The sequence below is a fragment of the Calliopsis andreniformis genome, chromosome 3, assembly GCF_051401765.1.
Source record: "Calliopsis andreniformis isolate RMS-2024a chromosome 3, iyCalAndr_principal, whole genome shotgun sequence".
NCBI classification, from domain to species: domain Eukaryota; kingdom Metazoa; phylum Arthropoda; class Insecta; order Hymenoptera; family Andrenidae; genus Calliopsis; species Calliopsis andreniformis.
In genome coordinates this window covers 16,448,237-16,461,731 of record NC_135064.1, presented here as the reverse complement: position 1 = coordinate 16,461,731, position 13,495 = coordinate 16,448,237, and the positions used below count along the sequence as shown (strand labels likewise).

The window sequence follows — 13,495 nt, the reverse complement described above, 5'->3', positions numbered from 1 at the left end:
TTTTATCATAAATCACTTATAGTATAGACTTATCAGTGAACAAAACTATTTTAATTTAAACAAATCTTTTTATATTTATATTAATATAAAAAATATATTTATAATTTATAATATTATAAAACAAAATTTTATAATTTATTTTATATATGTAATACTTTAATTGTTGACTGGTACTGCAAGTAGTTTGTAAAAATATTTCTGTTGTATACCGTTATGGTATAATTGTGATCTTTCGACATTTCCATAAAATATTATACATGTACTTAGTTATCTTATTTATTAATTTTATACACGATAAAGAATAATAAAGTTTATAAAAACCTGTGATTAGTTATATTATTTCCATAAATGACCAACCTTTACCAGAAAGTATACGTTTGACACGATTAAAAATACAACTTTAAATCAGAGAACTTATTAACTTAACTCCTGTTAATCAATTTCGATTCTCCAGGAGGATAAATGAAAGTCTTAAATTTACCGCGATCGGAAGCGGTCGTATCGATCATTGTATTTTAACCGGAAGTAATGAAATAGTAGCGACTCTAACGGCGACTTTTCCAGTTAAAATTTCTTTCCTGAGGGTATATTCAGGTACCTCGTATTCACCGAACAGCATTCGGCTGGCATCGTTTTTTACAGCTAGAGAAACCACGTTTATGTGAATTTTACCTACCGGTACGATTCGCCCAACCTTCTGCAACAAGACTCACTTGCCTCTTCATTGAGAATTCAGTTTTTGTGAGAAAAAAATACGTAGTCATGGGCGTGGATGTGGAAGTTCTTTCTCCTGGAGATGGTAATTATTCTGTACACGTTATTCTGCGATCGTTCGCTTTTCTTTTTCCATCGATCTAACTTTTATTCCGAGCTGCATCCTGCGCATTCCTTTTTTATTCGATTTCTACCCAATTTCATTAAACGTATCGCTGCTAAAATGTGCCGCAAACTCTCGTTGACACGATTTATTTACAACGTGAAATTCTGTGAGAAGCATGCTCCGTCTACGGTCCTTTCCAAATAAGGTGATTTCGATCGTTGGCTAATGCGCTCAACAATTGCATGGAACTTTAATAATTATTACTTTTCATTTATAATGCAACGTTTTTCTCAATGAACTTCCGTGTGTGCAGGCCAAACATACCCGAAACTCGGACAGACTGTAGTTGTCCACTATACAGGTAAGCTTCATATCAGTCGTATGTTTAAAGTAAACTGTAAAATATTATGAATTTCTTGATTAATATGTCTAACTCCAACATGCTGATAGATGTATTTTTGTTAAGTATAACATCAGTTTTTTTGCATGATATGTTAGGACAATGAATAAGATAATGTATAGTATAATTCTCATTGTTGAGGCTTTCTTATGTCTTTTTGGAAGAATTTTTCCAATATGTTGCCAACATTGCAGCTAGCTTCATCAGGTCAAATGATGTATGATACTGTCAAAATCTTCAAAAAGTATCAAAATTCTTTCAAAAAAACATGGATTATAGTCTAATATATTGTTGGAGAATTTAAAATTTGTAATATAAATGTTAAATGTGTAATAGGTACCCTTGACAATGGAAAAAAGTTTGACTCTAGCAGGGACCGTGGAGTACCCTTTAAGTTCAGAATAGGTAGAGGAGAAGTTATTAAAGGCTGGGACCAAGGAGTTGCTCAAATGTGTGTTGGAGAGCGTGCTAGGTTAACATGCTCACCAGACTTTGCCTATGGTAGCCGAGGACATCCTGGAGTATATCCTTTAATACAGTATAAACTTTGCAACAGATAATTGCAATAATTGGTTTAACAGTTTATGGTTATAGAAATCTTGAAAATTTTAAAGAACCAATTTCATGCAAAGTATTAAATTAAGAGTAAAATTTGTACATAATTGTAGAATTATAAATTCATTTTAAAGTATTAATTTATTAATATATTTTAATAGCTTTTCTTTTAATTTATTAAGCATATGAATATAGTTGTTTATATTATCCTTGACAAAGATACACTATTCCACCGAATGCTGTTCTTATCTTTGATGTAGAGTTGTTAAAGGTGGAGCCTTGAAGACCTTTCCAGGATGTACCAAATTGACTACACACCAGAACCACTGATAATTAAACGCTTCAAATTGCATTATGTTAAGTAGTCACTGCATGAGTGGTATGTCTTACATACTGACCTTAATTCGATTGCTCATAAAAGTGAAAAGATTTAAAATATTCTGAATGCTACTATTGCACAATTATATAAACTATAAATTGAAATTCTACATAAGTGTCCAATGACCAATTAATGTGAAATATACACACTTTTTACACAGTTTTACGTCATAGTAAGATAAAATTTTACATTGTTCTATTTGAAATTTTGCATTTGTATTATGAGTAATTGAATTAAGTATATCTTAAAGCATTTGATATATAATCCAACATCTGTGTTAATTCCACTTATTTAGTACTTGGTAAACAATCACCTGGATATTTTGTACAAAATCTTTCAATAATACAAAAAAGAATAATTGTACACTGATATTGTAATAGTATGAATCTTTACATGGAGAAATTCAATAAAAAAGTTGTCTTATTTCGAAGTATCTAGACATTTATTAGCCTATAATCAATGTTCATCCAGTGAAATTATAAATTATTGATTTTTTATGTCCATATATAAACAAGGTATAAAAATAATGTGTTAATAGATAGAAAGGCTTAATAATTTCAAGTAAACTTATTTTGAACACAATTTATATGAACATTTGAATTTTTTCATAATGTTAACATTTTTTTTCATGTGTACATTAATCTCATCTTCCATAACTTTAATACATTTTTATACAATTTAACTGCCGATGTACATGCTGACAGCGAAACGAATAACTTCAGTAAAACAACACTGAATACATGGTAATATTATAAGATTTTTTAGTGGTATGACGTTAATACTTATACATAATTTTATGCGGATAAAAGCTTATGCAATGCGAATTACATACCACTAGTTTTTGCACTATCATGAAGAATTAAAATACATTTTTCAACTTATTTAAAAAACTTTCACAAAAGTAATGCATAACAAATTATATCAAAATTAAAGTACATAATACTTTTTACAGTTTGAGTTAAATAGCATTAAATTTCAATTTTTTTATAAATTAAAATAAGACACGTATAAATGTGTACGTATAACATAGTACCTACTATTAAATAATTATTGTTATTATACAAATTAAATTCATCAAAACACACTATGTGTAAGAACACTTCACAAACTTTCAGGTCGAATTTTCTACATGTGTCTGTCGCAGCGTCCAAATGCATCCGATAGTTTTCAGTACACATGTAATCTACTGTATTTGTTTTCTCATTGTTTCTACGATTTGTGTGTGTGTGTGTCGGACACAATATCAGACACGTATAGGAAATTCCACTTCTCTCTAGTGTTAAATCTATAAATAAATTAACGTATTCGTAATTGACATTATGGTTTTCAACCTAAAAAAACCCTAAAAAGATGGAAAAAATATGTGTTATTTTAATAAACAAATAACTCTGGAAAATGTATTTCATAAGCTGGTGCTTGGCTTGGTTTGGCATCTGTTGGTGGCCCGCCTGGTTGAGTAGTGTTTCGTGGATCGACAGCTAATGTATTGAATATTTCTGACAATTTATTTTGGAGGACGTCATGCTGTGAAATTGTACACAATGTTATATTTTTTCCAATGCTTTACTAGTTTTATGAAAAGGATTGCTTCTATACCTTTGGTTGTGTCTTTGATACCAAATCCTGGAATGGTGCATTTCTAAAGAAATGTGATAATTGTATTCGCTTTTCCTCTTCCACCACGTGATTATTATTAGTTTCTGTCAGGATTCGTTTCATACTTTCGAAAGTTAATTCCTCTCCTGGCAATTTCTATAAAATAAAAATATTAAGAGACATTAGTAGAAATTCAAAATAAGTTAAAATTATAAATAAATAATGTACCTTTTGAACACCAGGAGATGAACCACCACTATCTAATTCTGTACCTCCGGAATTAATGTCAGCTAATGAATTTCGTCCAGCACTATCAACCCATGAGTGTCTGAAAATGTTATATTATTAATTTTATTAGCGAATATTTCAAATATTGTACATAATGTAGTAGCACAAAAAAAGGAAATTTTAGAATAGTATTATTGATATTACCGATGTTGCAGGGAGGTGCTACTATAACCAGATCCCTGCTGTAATTTTCCGCTATCGAGACCAGCTCCTTTCAAACATTCACTTAAAACAGTTTGATCAACTAATAATGTCGGACCTAATCTAGAGGATAAACCGCTGTCATATTGCGATTGTAAATCAGGCAGAAGGTGTGGTGCTTCTTTTCGTCTTGTGTCTACAATCTTGAAATTTAAAAATTAACATTATGTTCTATTATTATTACAATACAGCAACATGATCAATGCATATTTAAATGACTCACTTTGGTAGCATAATCCATGAGCGAAGTAATGTTACAAACATAAGATATCAGTACTAGTAAACTGATAACAATGGCGTGTAAGTTAAATTTGAGCGAAAGACTAATTTGGCCACTTGTTAAAGCTAAATCTTGAAGACTCAGTACTAATCTTAGCAACTCCAACACTGTTTCTTCCGAAGCCAATTCTACGGCGAGCAACGCCAATGTTGTGTATATAGATTCCACGTTTTCCACTGTGTTACTTGGCAATTCTAACGATTCATACAATGCTAAATAAATTTCAGGGCCGTGTTTGCGAATAAAGATCACGTCTGGTCTGGATGCTTTTTCAATAGTGAGATCAAGTTGCGCAACGTTTACCCTATTTAACATGTGTAATGTAATTACATTTAATGTCATTTGGACAATTTCAGACGGTACAAACTAATAAATGTATTAATAAAGACTCACGTGGGTTTTGCAAGTTTTGTAATATTTTGATGTCTGTCAATTAAAGTATGGAAGATTTTTTGTACTAATAGTCGCATTTCAGCATCTGCTGCTAACGACATTCTTAATAATGGTTCCAAAAAACTTGGTGGGAACGTTGTATTTAAATGTATCGTTTGATATTTTGTGCCAACCTAGAAAAGGATAAAATATGTCAAATGATGAATAAATTTAATGTATGTTTTCAATATACAAATGTAGATATATGTTACCTTTAAAAGAGATTTCAGAAGAATACTTTGAAGTAATACATCTCCCTTCCCAACTGAAATTATACGGTCTGGTTGATTATACGGAACTTTACTCATAATAAACATCATTATTTCTATTTTCTGGTAATCTGGAAGATGGTTTGCAAATTCTCCAAGAGCATTAATTAATGCCTCTTGATACAACTGTTCATCATTGCTGGTTGGTTGGTTCTTTGTTACGCTAACTCGAAGATGAGACAGTAGAGAATTTATTATTTCCAAAACAGATGGACCTTAAAAGAAATGGTATTGTAAACACTTTTGCTATTTAATTAGATTTATGTGTTTTTAATACTTATTTATGTGTATTAATACATACCAACACTTTCACCAGCTGCAATTGAAATAATTTTGGATAAAGTATCTGCAATACTTGTACGAATTTTTGGGGACGACTTTGAATGGTCATCAAGATGGGTCATTAGTGCCTCCACAACCGTATAAGAATATTGTGACTATAGGGAAATAGATAGCATTTTTAAATGAAAAGTTTTATTAGTAAGCAATAGCGATAATCCATTATTCTTTCACTAACCTGAATAGAAAACATAATTATCCTAAATGTATGAATTGCAAAATAATTAGGAACCCACAATTGGTGATTATCTAAGTGCCTAAAAATTATTTTTTTGTATTAGTCCTTGTTAATATGTTGTAAGAATTAAAGTTTAAAAATGTAATGCATAATTATTGACAAACCTTAAAACTGGTCTGATAACACAACGAATATGACCAAATGATGCTCGCCCAACGAGCTCTCGCATACAAGTTTCAGCAAATTGTGGCGGATCAGATCTCTCCTCGGTTGGGCTATCGGGTGTTGCATCTTCTTTACTAGAATACCTACCAAAATAAAATTATGAACAAAGAATGACTAAACCATATTACCTAAATTTTCCTTAACTACGTTACCTGGAATTTTGCATATTGTATAACAACGAAGGAACGATTTTATCCATGTGGACAGGTTCCCAAATATTTTCAACTAAATCATCAGAAAGTGTTTTTCTTACAACTCCCTGTATTGAAAATAATAAATATATAGTTAATTAAAAAATATGACAACTTTAATATGAGATATAATAAATAAAAAACTTCTGATATATTATAAACATATATACCTGCAATCCCTGAATTCCAGCAAGCCGTATTTGTTTTCGGATTGCTGGATCGTCGTTATTGGAGTGGCACATTGCAGAGTATTTAGATACAAAGAAATCATAACGAGTGTGATAAGACGGCGTGTCTTGCTCGATGTTGGCAAATCGGACAAACTGGAAGAAGCCAACACTTTGTTCAACTGAATTTAAAGAAGCCAAAAATATGATTATTATTTTATATAAACAGAAAATATAAAATTGTAATAATCATTTGTAACATAATTAAAACTTAGAACAGTCACTTGCTATAACTTACAGATTGTGTTGCCAGAATTTGTAACTGAGGATCTGTCGATTCCAACAATTTTTGTACCATCTTTAAAAAGCTCTCAACAAATAAATTCAAAGTTTGGGCATGACATGCTACTAAAAGTTGGTCCATCGCTTCCATGGCAATAATAACAAATCCATTTCTTCTCCTGTTAATTTAATGTGTTTATTTGAATGTTTATTAATTATATAGACATATATTTATCTTAATAAGTATACTCTGAACATATAATTAAACACAGAACTAATATGTAACATGTAAACAGTAGTTTACTTAGACACATGAATATGCATTTTTCATGCTTATTAGATTAATTACAGATAATTCCCTATCATTCAAATTGTTCATGTCATACCTGTAAATGTCTCTGGAAGCCCTTTGAAATAAATATTCTCCAATTCTATCTAATTTTTCAGGGCTACTTAATGAATAAAAGGTCAATTTTTCCATATTATTCTTGACTAGGCCATCCTAATAATACAAAAGAATTCAGATATTATTTCCAGAGTATTCTATATTACAGTATTCTATATTCTATATTCTATATTACACAAGTATTTTTAGATAAGTTTCATTCATCTCCACACATGCATTTAAAGCTACTATAATACATTGTAATCTACACAAAAATTTGTTTTTATGTAGTTAAATTAAAATAAATAAATTAGTATTTCCTATTTATATTCAGTTGCACAAGACTGTTTCTTTCATTGGAATAAATTACATCCAGTTTGCATATAAGACTTGAAATCAAACTAGTTTTATCACATATCAACTATGAAATCAAACTTGTTCAGACCTGTCACACTATTGACACTATCTTTAAGTGCACAGTAGTATAATTACATTAAAAGGAAATCTTAAGTTTAGATGTATCCATGTAGAATGAACGTGTTAGAATCATGTATATTTACTGACACTATCAAAAATAGTAAAGAAAGTTACCTGTGGGTTAACTGGAAAAATATTGTCAACGAGCCTCTTATATCGTGGTCGTAGAGCAGAACAGCACCAGCAACAACCTGACAAAATCAGGAGAGAAATATATAAATAATTAATAGGCTTTCGAGGAACATGTGAAACGATTGGTTGATAGTACGAGAAACGACTGAGACAACTGCTTTAAAGAATGAATAAAACTAAATAAACTGATTCATTACCGAACATTTCGATGTGATCGAGTCACCACCGTACACACGAAGGGACTTCGATCGACTGATATTGTCAGTAGAATGGAATTTTGAATAACTAGTGAAATCACTACACGACTAGCTTTGAATTATTTTTGTGTTGAATGCATAAAATATTAGCGATGTATAGCTTTCCCTAATGATCATATATAAATAAATTAAGTTGCAATTAAATAATTATTCCTATAACCGAGTTTACATTCACTTTTAATGACAGAGAATTTTTTGTTAGCTGAGTACTGTCGATAATATCTGTTTCGTTCTTATCGATAGATATCAAGTACCATGACATAATTCAGGAAAGGACCGCTAGGTGGCAGTTAAATGCATATTTTTATAATGTACTTCTACTCTACCATATTTCATTAATTCTTTAGTTTATCAAATAAAATGGTTAAATTACTTCTCATAATTTTATTTGACCATTTTCTAAATTTAAGATAATTTTATTTATCATAGTGAGCAAATATTTCAAAGAATGAATGTGTCTTTTATAGAAACACTCTTAAAATTTAATGTCGTTTATCTTAAAAGTTCGCGGGAATTTACTCGTACAGGTTTTCCTGAATAAAAATTTACTACATTATTATGATTATGATTATAGCTCCTCTCTTAAACAGAGAATATTTAAATGTGTCTAGTAGATAATTTTCTTCTTTCTTCAACTGTTCAGTTCAGTATTTAGTACAAAATAATGTATATTAGAAATATTTATGTGGAAGTTACCTTTCACTTAGTGACTTGAATACGAATATGAATAGAACTATATTTTTGTTGTTGAAAGAAAGGGAATTTCCTGAAACTATTTCTAGGAAATCATGAGAATGCCTGTCAATTGAAGTCTTCCAGGAAGGTAAGATACTCTGTCTGTTGACACGGGGCTTCGGAAATCAATAATAACGGCCTGTTCGCACATTCGTATTGTGGTACATGCGAAATCTTTTATTATTGCTCATTATGCAAAAATAATTTATTTATGTTGTACTAGGTCTTCTCGATTTAATTATAAGATATATTGAATTCGAAATAACGAAAATAAATTTTAAACGTGAATGTTCCTGAATTGTTAATAAGTAACGCGACGTACTTAATATGCAATGAAATCGATAAATCAATAGAATTATAAAATAATTTTAACATGAACATGAATGAAGCATTCTCACTATAAATATGTATTGATGTTCTCAACTGTATTGATTATTTATTATTATTATTATTACAGTTTATTTATTTTTATAGCTTTTTTATACATGTTACTTTGAAATTTTATATTCGTATAAGAGAAATCAAAGTATGTCAAACATACATAGTAACTGTTGCGAATCGCGATAAGAGACTACGTGAAGTGGTACGTTTGTCACTGTTAATTAGCTCGCCATTCATCCACGCAAAAGAAAAAGACGTTCGTAATATAATTTTGTTCAAGTACACGTATGAGATAAAAATTCTTTGCACAAAGGATCGTGAAATCGTAGAAATTAAAGTCATCAGATTGACGCAACATGAATATCATTAATTTATCTTTATATACTTTGCATGCAATTAATTATTAATGTATCCTTTACATGAGATATTTAAATGATATGAATAATTAAGTCTAACACAGATTCATGGAATAATCAAGTAAAAGAATCAGAGTTATCTTTAAAGGAAATATTTATTACAGTCTCCAAAATGAATGATTATATTATAGAAAATTGACATTCTAATGTTACTGCACGTTAGTTTTTGAAATATTCATCTATCTCCTTGAAAGGAAAAAGAAGACTACATAGACGAAAAGAATAATACATATAATAATATATAAGAAGAAAATAATTGAAGTTTTTGAATAATTTATAAATCTGTCAGTTAATTGTACGAAATCGATGTGCTCCTAGCACAATCATACGTTTATTCAAAATCAAGTCTACATAACTACCTAATATTTTAAGAAACCATTACAGACGTTTGCAAACACTTTATACTGATAAACGAAACTACACTCACTCACAGTTCTGTATGCTACGTAAAGCTATGTACTCGTACTCACAACCAGGGTCAGTGCACTTCCGTACGAGGGACTCGAAGACATCCGGCATTTCCGCCTCGAGGCAGCATGTGATCATAGCCATTCTTCAAAATGGCCACGTATCCCATGGATGACACAAACGAAAATTCCAATTTTTCTGCTTTCTGTCCGTTCAGTACGCCGAGAACAATGTAACTTCTTACGTAAATAGCTAGCGAAAGAAAAGAAGTCCCGGCGGATCGAGCGGGTAATGACGACGCGACGTCGACGCTCGGCGTCGCGACGCTCGTGTCCCACTAACCCGCATTCGCGCACGAGGCTACCCTTGGCAGTACTTTCCCCGACTATGTTACGCGTTGAGCACGCGCCTGTGCGGGAGGGTTGTCGACGCAAGAAACGTCGGCCAAAGGAGAGGAGGGGGTAGGCAACCCCGTGGCGCCTTTGCTAATAAAGGCTTTCAGGGTCGCGACCCGCGTAAATCAATGCCAAAACGAGGTAGAATGTTTCGCGTAGGCTGAGTAACAGGGTGCTCCAAAACTATTCCTGATGTTGGACTATTTATGTTGATGACTTTCTGGCCCTCTGACGTTATTAAATGCCGCTGATTCTGTAGATTCTAAAAGTAGAATAATTGTATACTAACGGGATGTTTCAAAACTACTTCTGATGTTGGGCTACTTATGCTGTTGATTTTGTAGTCTTTTAGCGTTATTAAATGCTACCAATTTTAAAGATTCTAAAAGTAGAATACTTGCATAAGTTTTTATATTTTGTGAAAATACATTTGTTCATGTATATTTTCATCTCTTTTGTATAGACTAATTTTCTGTCAGTCATTCTTTTTAATCAAATGAGTTTCATTGCATATATCTGACTTGATAGGTTTTTTTATTTTATGCATTAAGAGATCGATTTGGTAGATACATGTATTAGGGATTTGTAAGAAATATGCATTCGTATGGGATCTTTTGTTTTGATATATTTGCAGCAATAACGCCATAAATTCAAGTATCGCGTGAGTCAATGTTATACAGTGGAGGTTCCATAATGGGCCCAGCAAACGAGTGGGCCTATCTGCTTGACCCACACGTTCTGCCATACCAAAGACGGCGAGGACATTGGAGCAGTGTCGATGACGTCATTGCTCACTAACGACAATTAATCTCATTATGTTCCTGCACGTCCAAATTGAATTATTCGACACGGCGACTAAATATATGGAGTCATATTATTATAAAAAAATTTATGTTATCAATTTTCAAAACGAATAAAGTAATATTATTTGATATAACAAAATTCCATATTTTATTATTTTTGAAAATGGTACTCGTTTCGTGTAAGCTCAGACCTAAATACATTGTAAAATGTCTGCGTCGAAAAATATATAAGTTAATAAAATTCATTGACAATGTAAATCTCAATTTTGAATTCCCGTAAAAATAGGTTTGCGTAATAGATTAACTAGTTTGATGATATCGAAAATGTATCTCATAGAAAAACATACAAAATTTGCATTTTTCATGATAGTGAATATTGTGCAGAAATTGCACATGTGAGACGAATATCGAATTATGTGCTGCGTACAGCGTTGTTGATAAAGTTTACGTAGTGTGAAACACGAGTGAAGGCGTCTGGTAGACCTTGAGCACATGGGAACACCCAGGAAACAATACCGACAAGTTTGCCCTCGTAAACGAGAGGACCGCCACTATCTCCCTGTAACAGAAAAACAGATATTTTATGTGTTAATGTTAAAATAAACTGAAGTTCGAAGAAATAAGTGCAACACTTACTTGACAAGCACCGACGCCTTTCTGCTTGAGAGTACACATTTGTCCAGGATAGATGACTGTCGGCTTAACGAAGTTTTGGCACTGTTGATTACTTAGAAGAGAAACGGTTGTTTTTTGGAGGGTATCAGGCAATGGGCCATTGGCTCTAATCATTCCCCAACCACTCAACGTCAGAGCTGCACCTACTGGTGGATTGGAACCCAAAGGAATTATCTTTTGCAAGAGATTTTGTTCGACTGGTTTGGCAAGCTGAAATTATTATAATCATATTAGCATATCTATTGAAGAAATTATAAATGTATTAATTAATAAAAAAGCTTTATTACTGAATTCAGTAGCACAACGAGCTATTAAATGAATATAACAAATGACAATGTACATAATAATTCATAAATTATACAAACATACTGTCATAATTAACATTTATGAAGTATGGAAAGAGAAGTGAAAACGGAGGAACAATCAAAGCTAGTTGAGTATACAGAATGCAACGATAGCTGGAGACTTCGATGCGCGCATAAGGGAGTAATCGTGGGAATTAATTCTTAAGTACTATTCTTTCGATTGAAATCTCGCAAAATTTAGTTTCCATTATAGAATTATTTACAGTTTTAGTTACTGTTTTGATTATTAAAATAGTTTACTTACAGCGATCACAGCTACATCATTTCTGAAAGACTCCGAAGCACTGAACTTAAAGTCAGGATTTACGACGACATTGACAACTTTGTGAGATATACCACCACTCGTTAGGCTGGTTGTTCCAGTTACGACGGTGAAATCATCGTATGGTGCATAAACTGATTGGTAGACGCAGTGAGCTGCAGTGACAACATGTCTGTTACTGATCAGACTGCCTCCGCAAATGTGTGATCCCTGTTGTCTGAGGGACACTTGATAAGGAAATTCACCGGGGGAGGCATTGATACCACCAACAATTTGCTCTGGCTCATCGGCGAATGTTTCTGCGTAGACATATTTTAATATCAATTAAAACATGAATGTGTATTTCAGCAATAGAGACAAAAAATATATAATCTGTAATGACTGCTGAAATTCTACTTTATACAACTTTTGTCATTTTTGTTACAATATTTTTTATCATTTTTCATAACTGTATGTCCAATTGTGTATTTTGTGTTACTACTTACTGTTAAGAACAACACCCACGACGAGGAGAAGACCCAGCACAAGATGTCCCATCATGACTTAAAAATGTTTTAACTATCTGTGAGTACACAGAATAAATGGCCTCCTTTTATAGGAATATTGATGCTCAAGATAAACCTTGAGGACAGATGTCGTGTGTTTACGTTAAGACCATTATATTATGATATGCGATAAGCTTTTGAAACTGATTGTTTGTATTCGTTCATTACGTATTCAGGTGTAATTTTATCTTTTGGCCATTCACACTCACTATTGATACGAATTTCCATATTTAACAGCACAGAATGATGTAAATTGTAATATATATTACATTTCAAATAATATTAAATCATTATCATTATTAAATAAATTGTTGAGTAACATAAATTTTATGTTGATATCTTAAAAAAGTGAAATAAAATAAGTAAGTGTAAGTGATAGACATACTTTGATTAAACATTCGTATGAAGAGAATATTTGCTTTATATTTTATGAATATATTAGACGTGAATGTAAGTGGAAGTTCTTTTACAGTTTGTAAATAAGTCCTGACGGTGTTTGAGTTTTTTATCAGTCATATGCCTATGCTAGAAATAATGGAAGATTACACAGTTTTTCCTAAGTCCTATAAATACTAGTTGGATGAAACGTTATAACTGGCAATTGGCAGAGGGACAATTCAGAAAAGAGGCTCATCAACGTAAAATATCGTTTTTTAT

General features: G+C 31.8%; 2 protein-coding genes across 3 annotated transcripts; one reads left to right on the top strand and one right to left on the bottom strand.

Annotated features, from left to right (window-relative positions):
• Window positions 1-589: 589 nt before the first annotated feature.
• Window positions 590-2,554, top strand: Fkbp12 (peptidyl-prolyl cis-trans isomerase Fkbp12). The gene is made up of 4 exons (XM_076375781.1): window positions 590-799; window positions 1,134-1,181; window positions 1,557-1,743; window positions 2,001-2,554. The coding sequence occupies exons 1-4, from the start codon at window positions 763-765 to the stop codon at window positions 2,056-2,058; spliced, it is 330 nt and encodes a 109-aa protein (XP_076231896.1). The 5' UTR covers window positions 590-762; the 3' UTR covers window positions 2,059-2,554.
• A 965-nt stretch (window positions 2,555-3,519) lies between these two features.
• On the bottom strand, window positions 3,520-10,072 carry Stma (Protein EFR3 homolog stmA). Of its 2 annotated transcripts, XM_076375767.1 has the most exons (16): window positions 9,856-10,072; window positions 7,579-7,655; window positions 6,989-7,104; window positions 6,619-6,781; window positions 6,324-6,476; window positions 6,115-6,221; window positions 5,902-6,045; window positions 5,738-5,816; window positions 5,522-5,657; window positions 5,164-5,435; window positions 4,913-5,085; window positions 4,463-4,823; window positions 4,183-4,382; window positions 3,979-4,078; window positions 3,751-3,906; window positions 3,520-3,678 (listed from the first exon to the last, which is right to left on the bottom strand). In XM_076375767.1, the coding sequence occupies exons 1-16, from the start codon at window positions 9,935-9,937 to the stop codon at window positions 3,526-3,528; spliced, it is 2,472 nt and encodes an 823-aa protein (XP_076231882.1). In that variant the 5' UTR covers window positions 9,938-10,072; the 3' UTR covers window positions 3,520-3,525. The 2 variants fall into 2 exon arrangements, with proteins under 2 accessions (XP_076231882.1, XP_076231883.1); XM_076375768.1 differs by lacking the exons at window positions 7,579-7,655; window positions 9,856-10,072 and adding an exon at window positions 7,433-7,469.
• Between the last annotated feature and the right edge of the window lie 3,423 nt (window positions 10,073-13,495).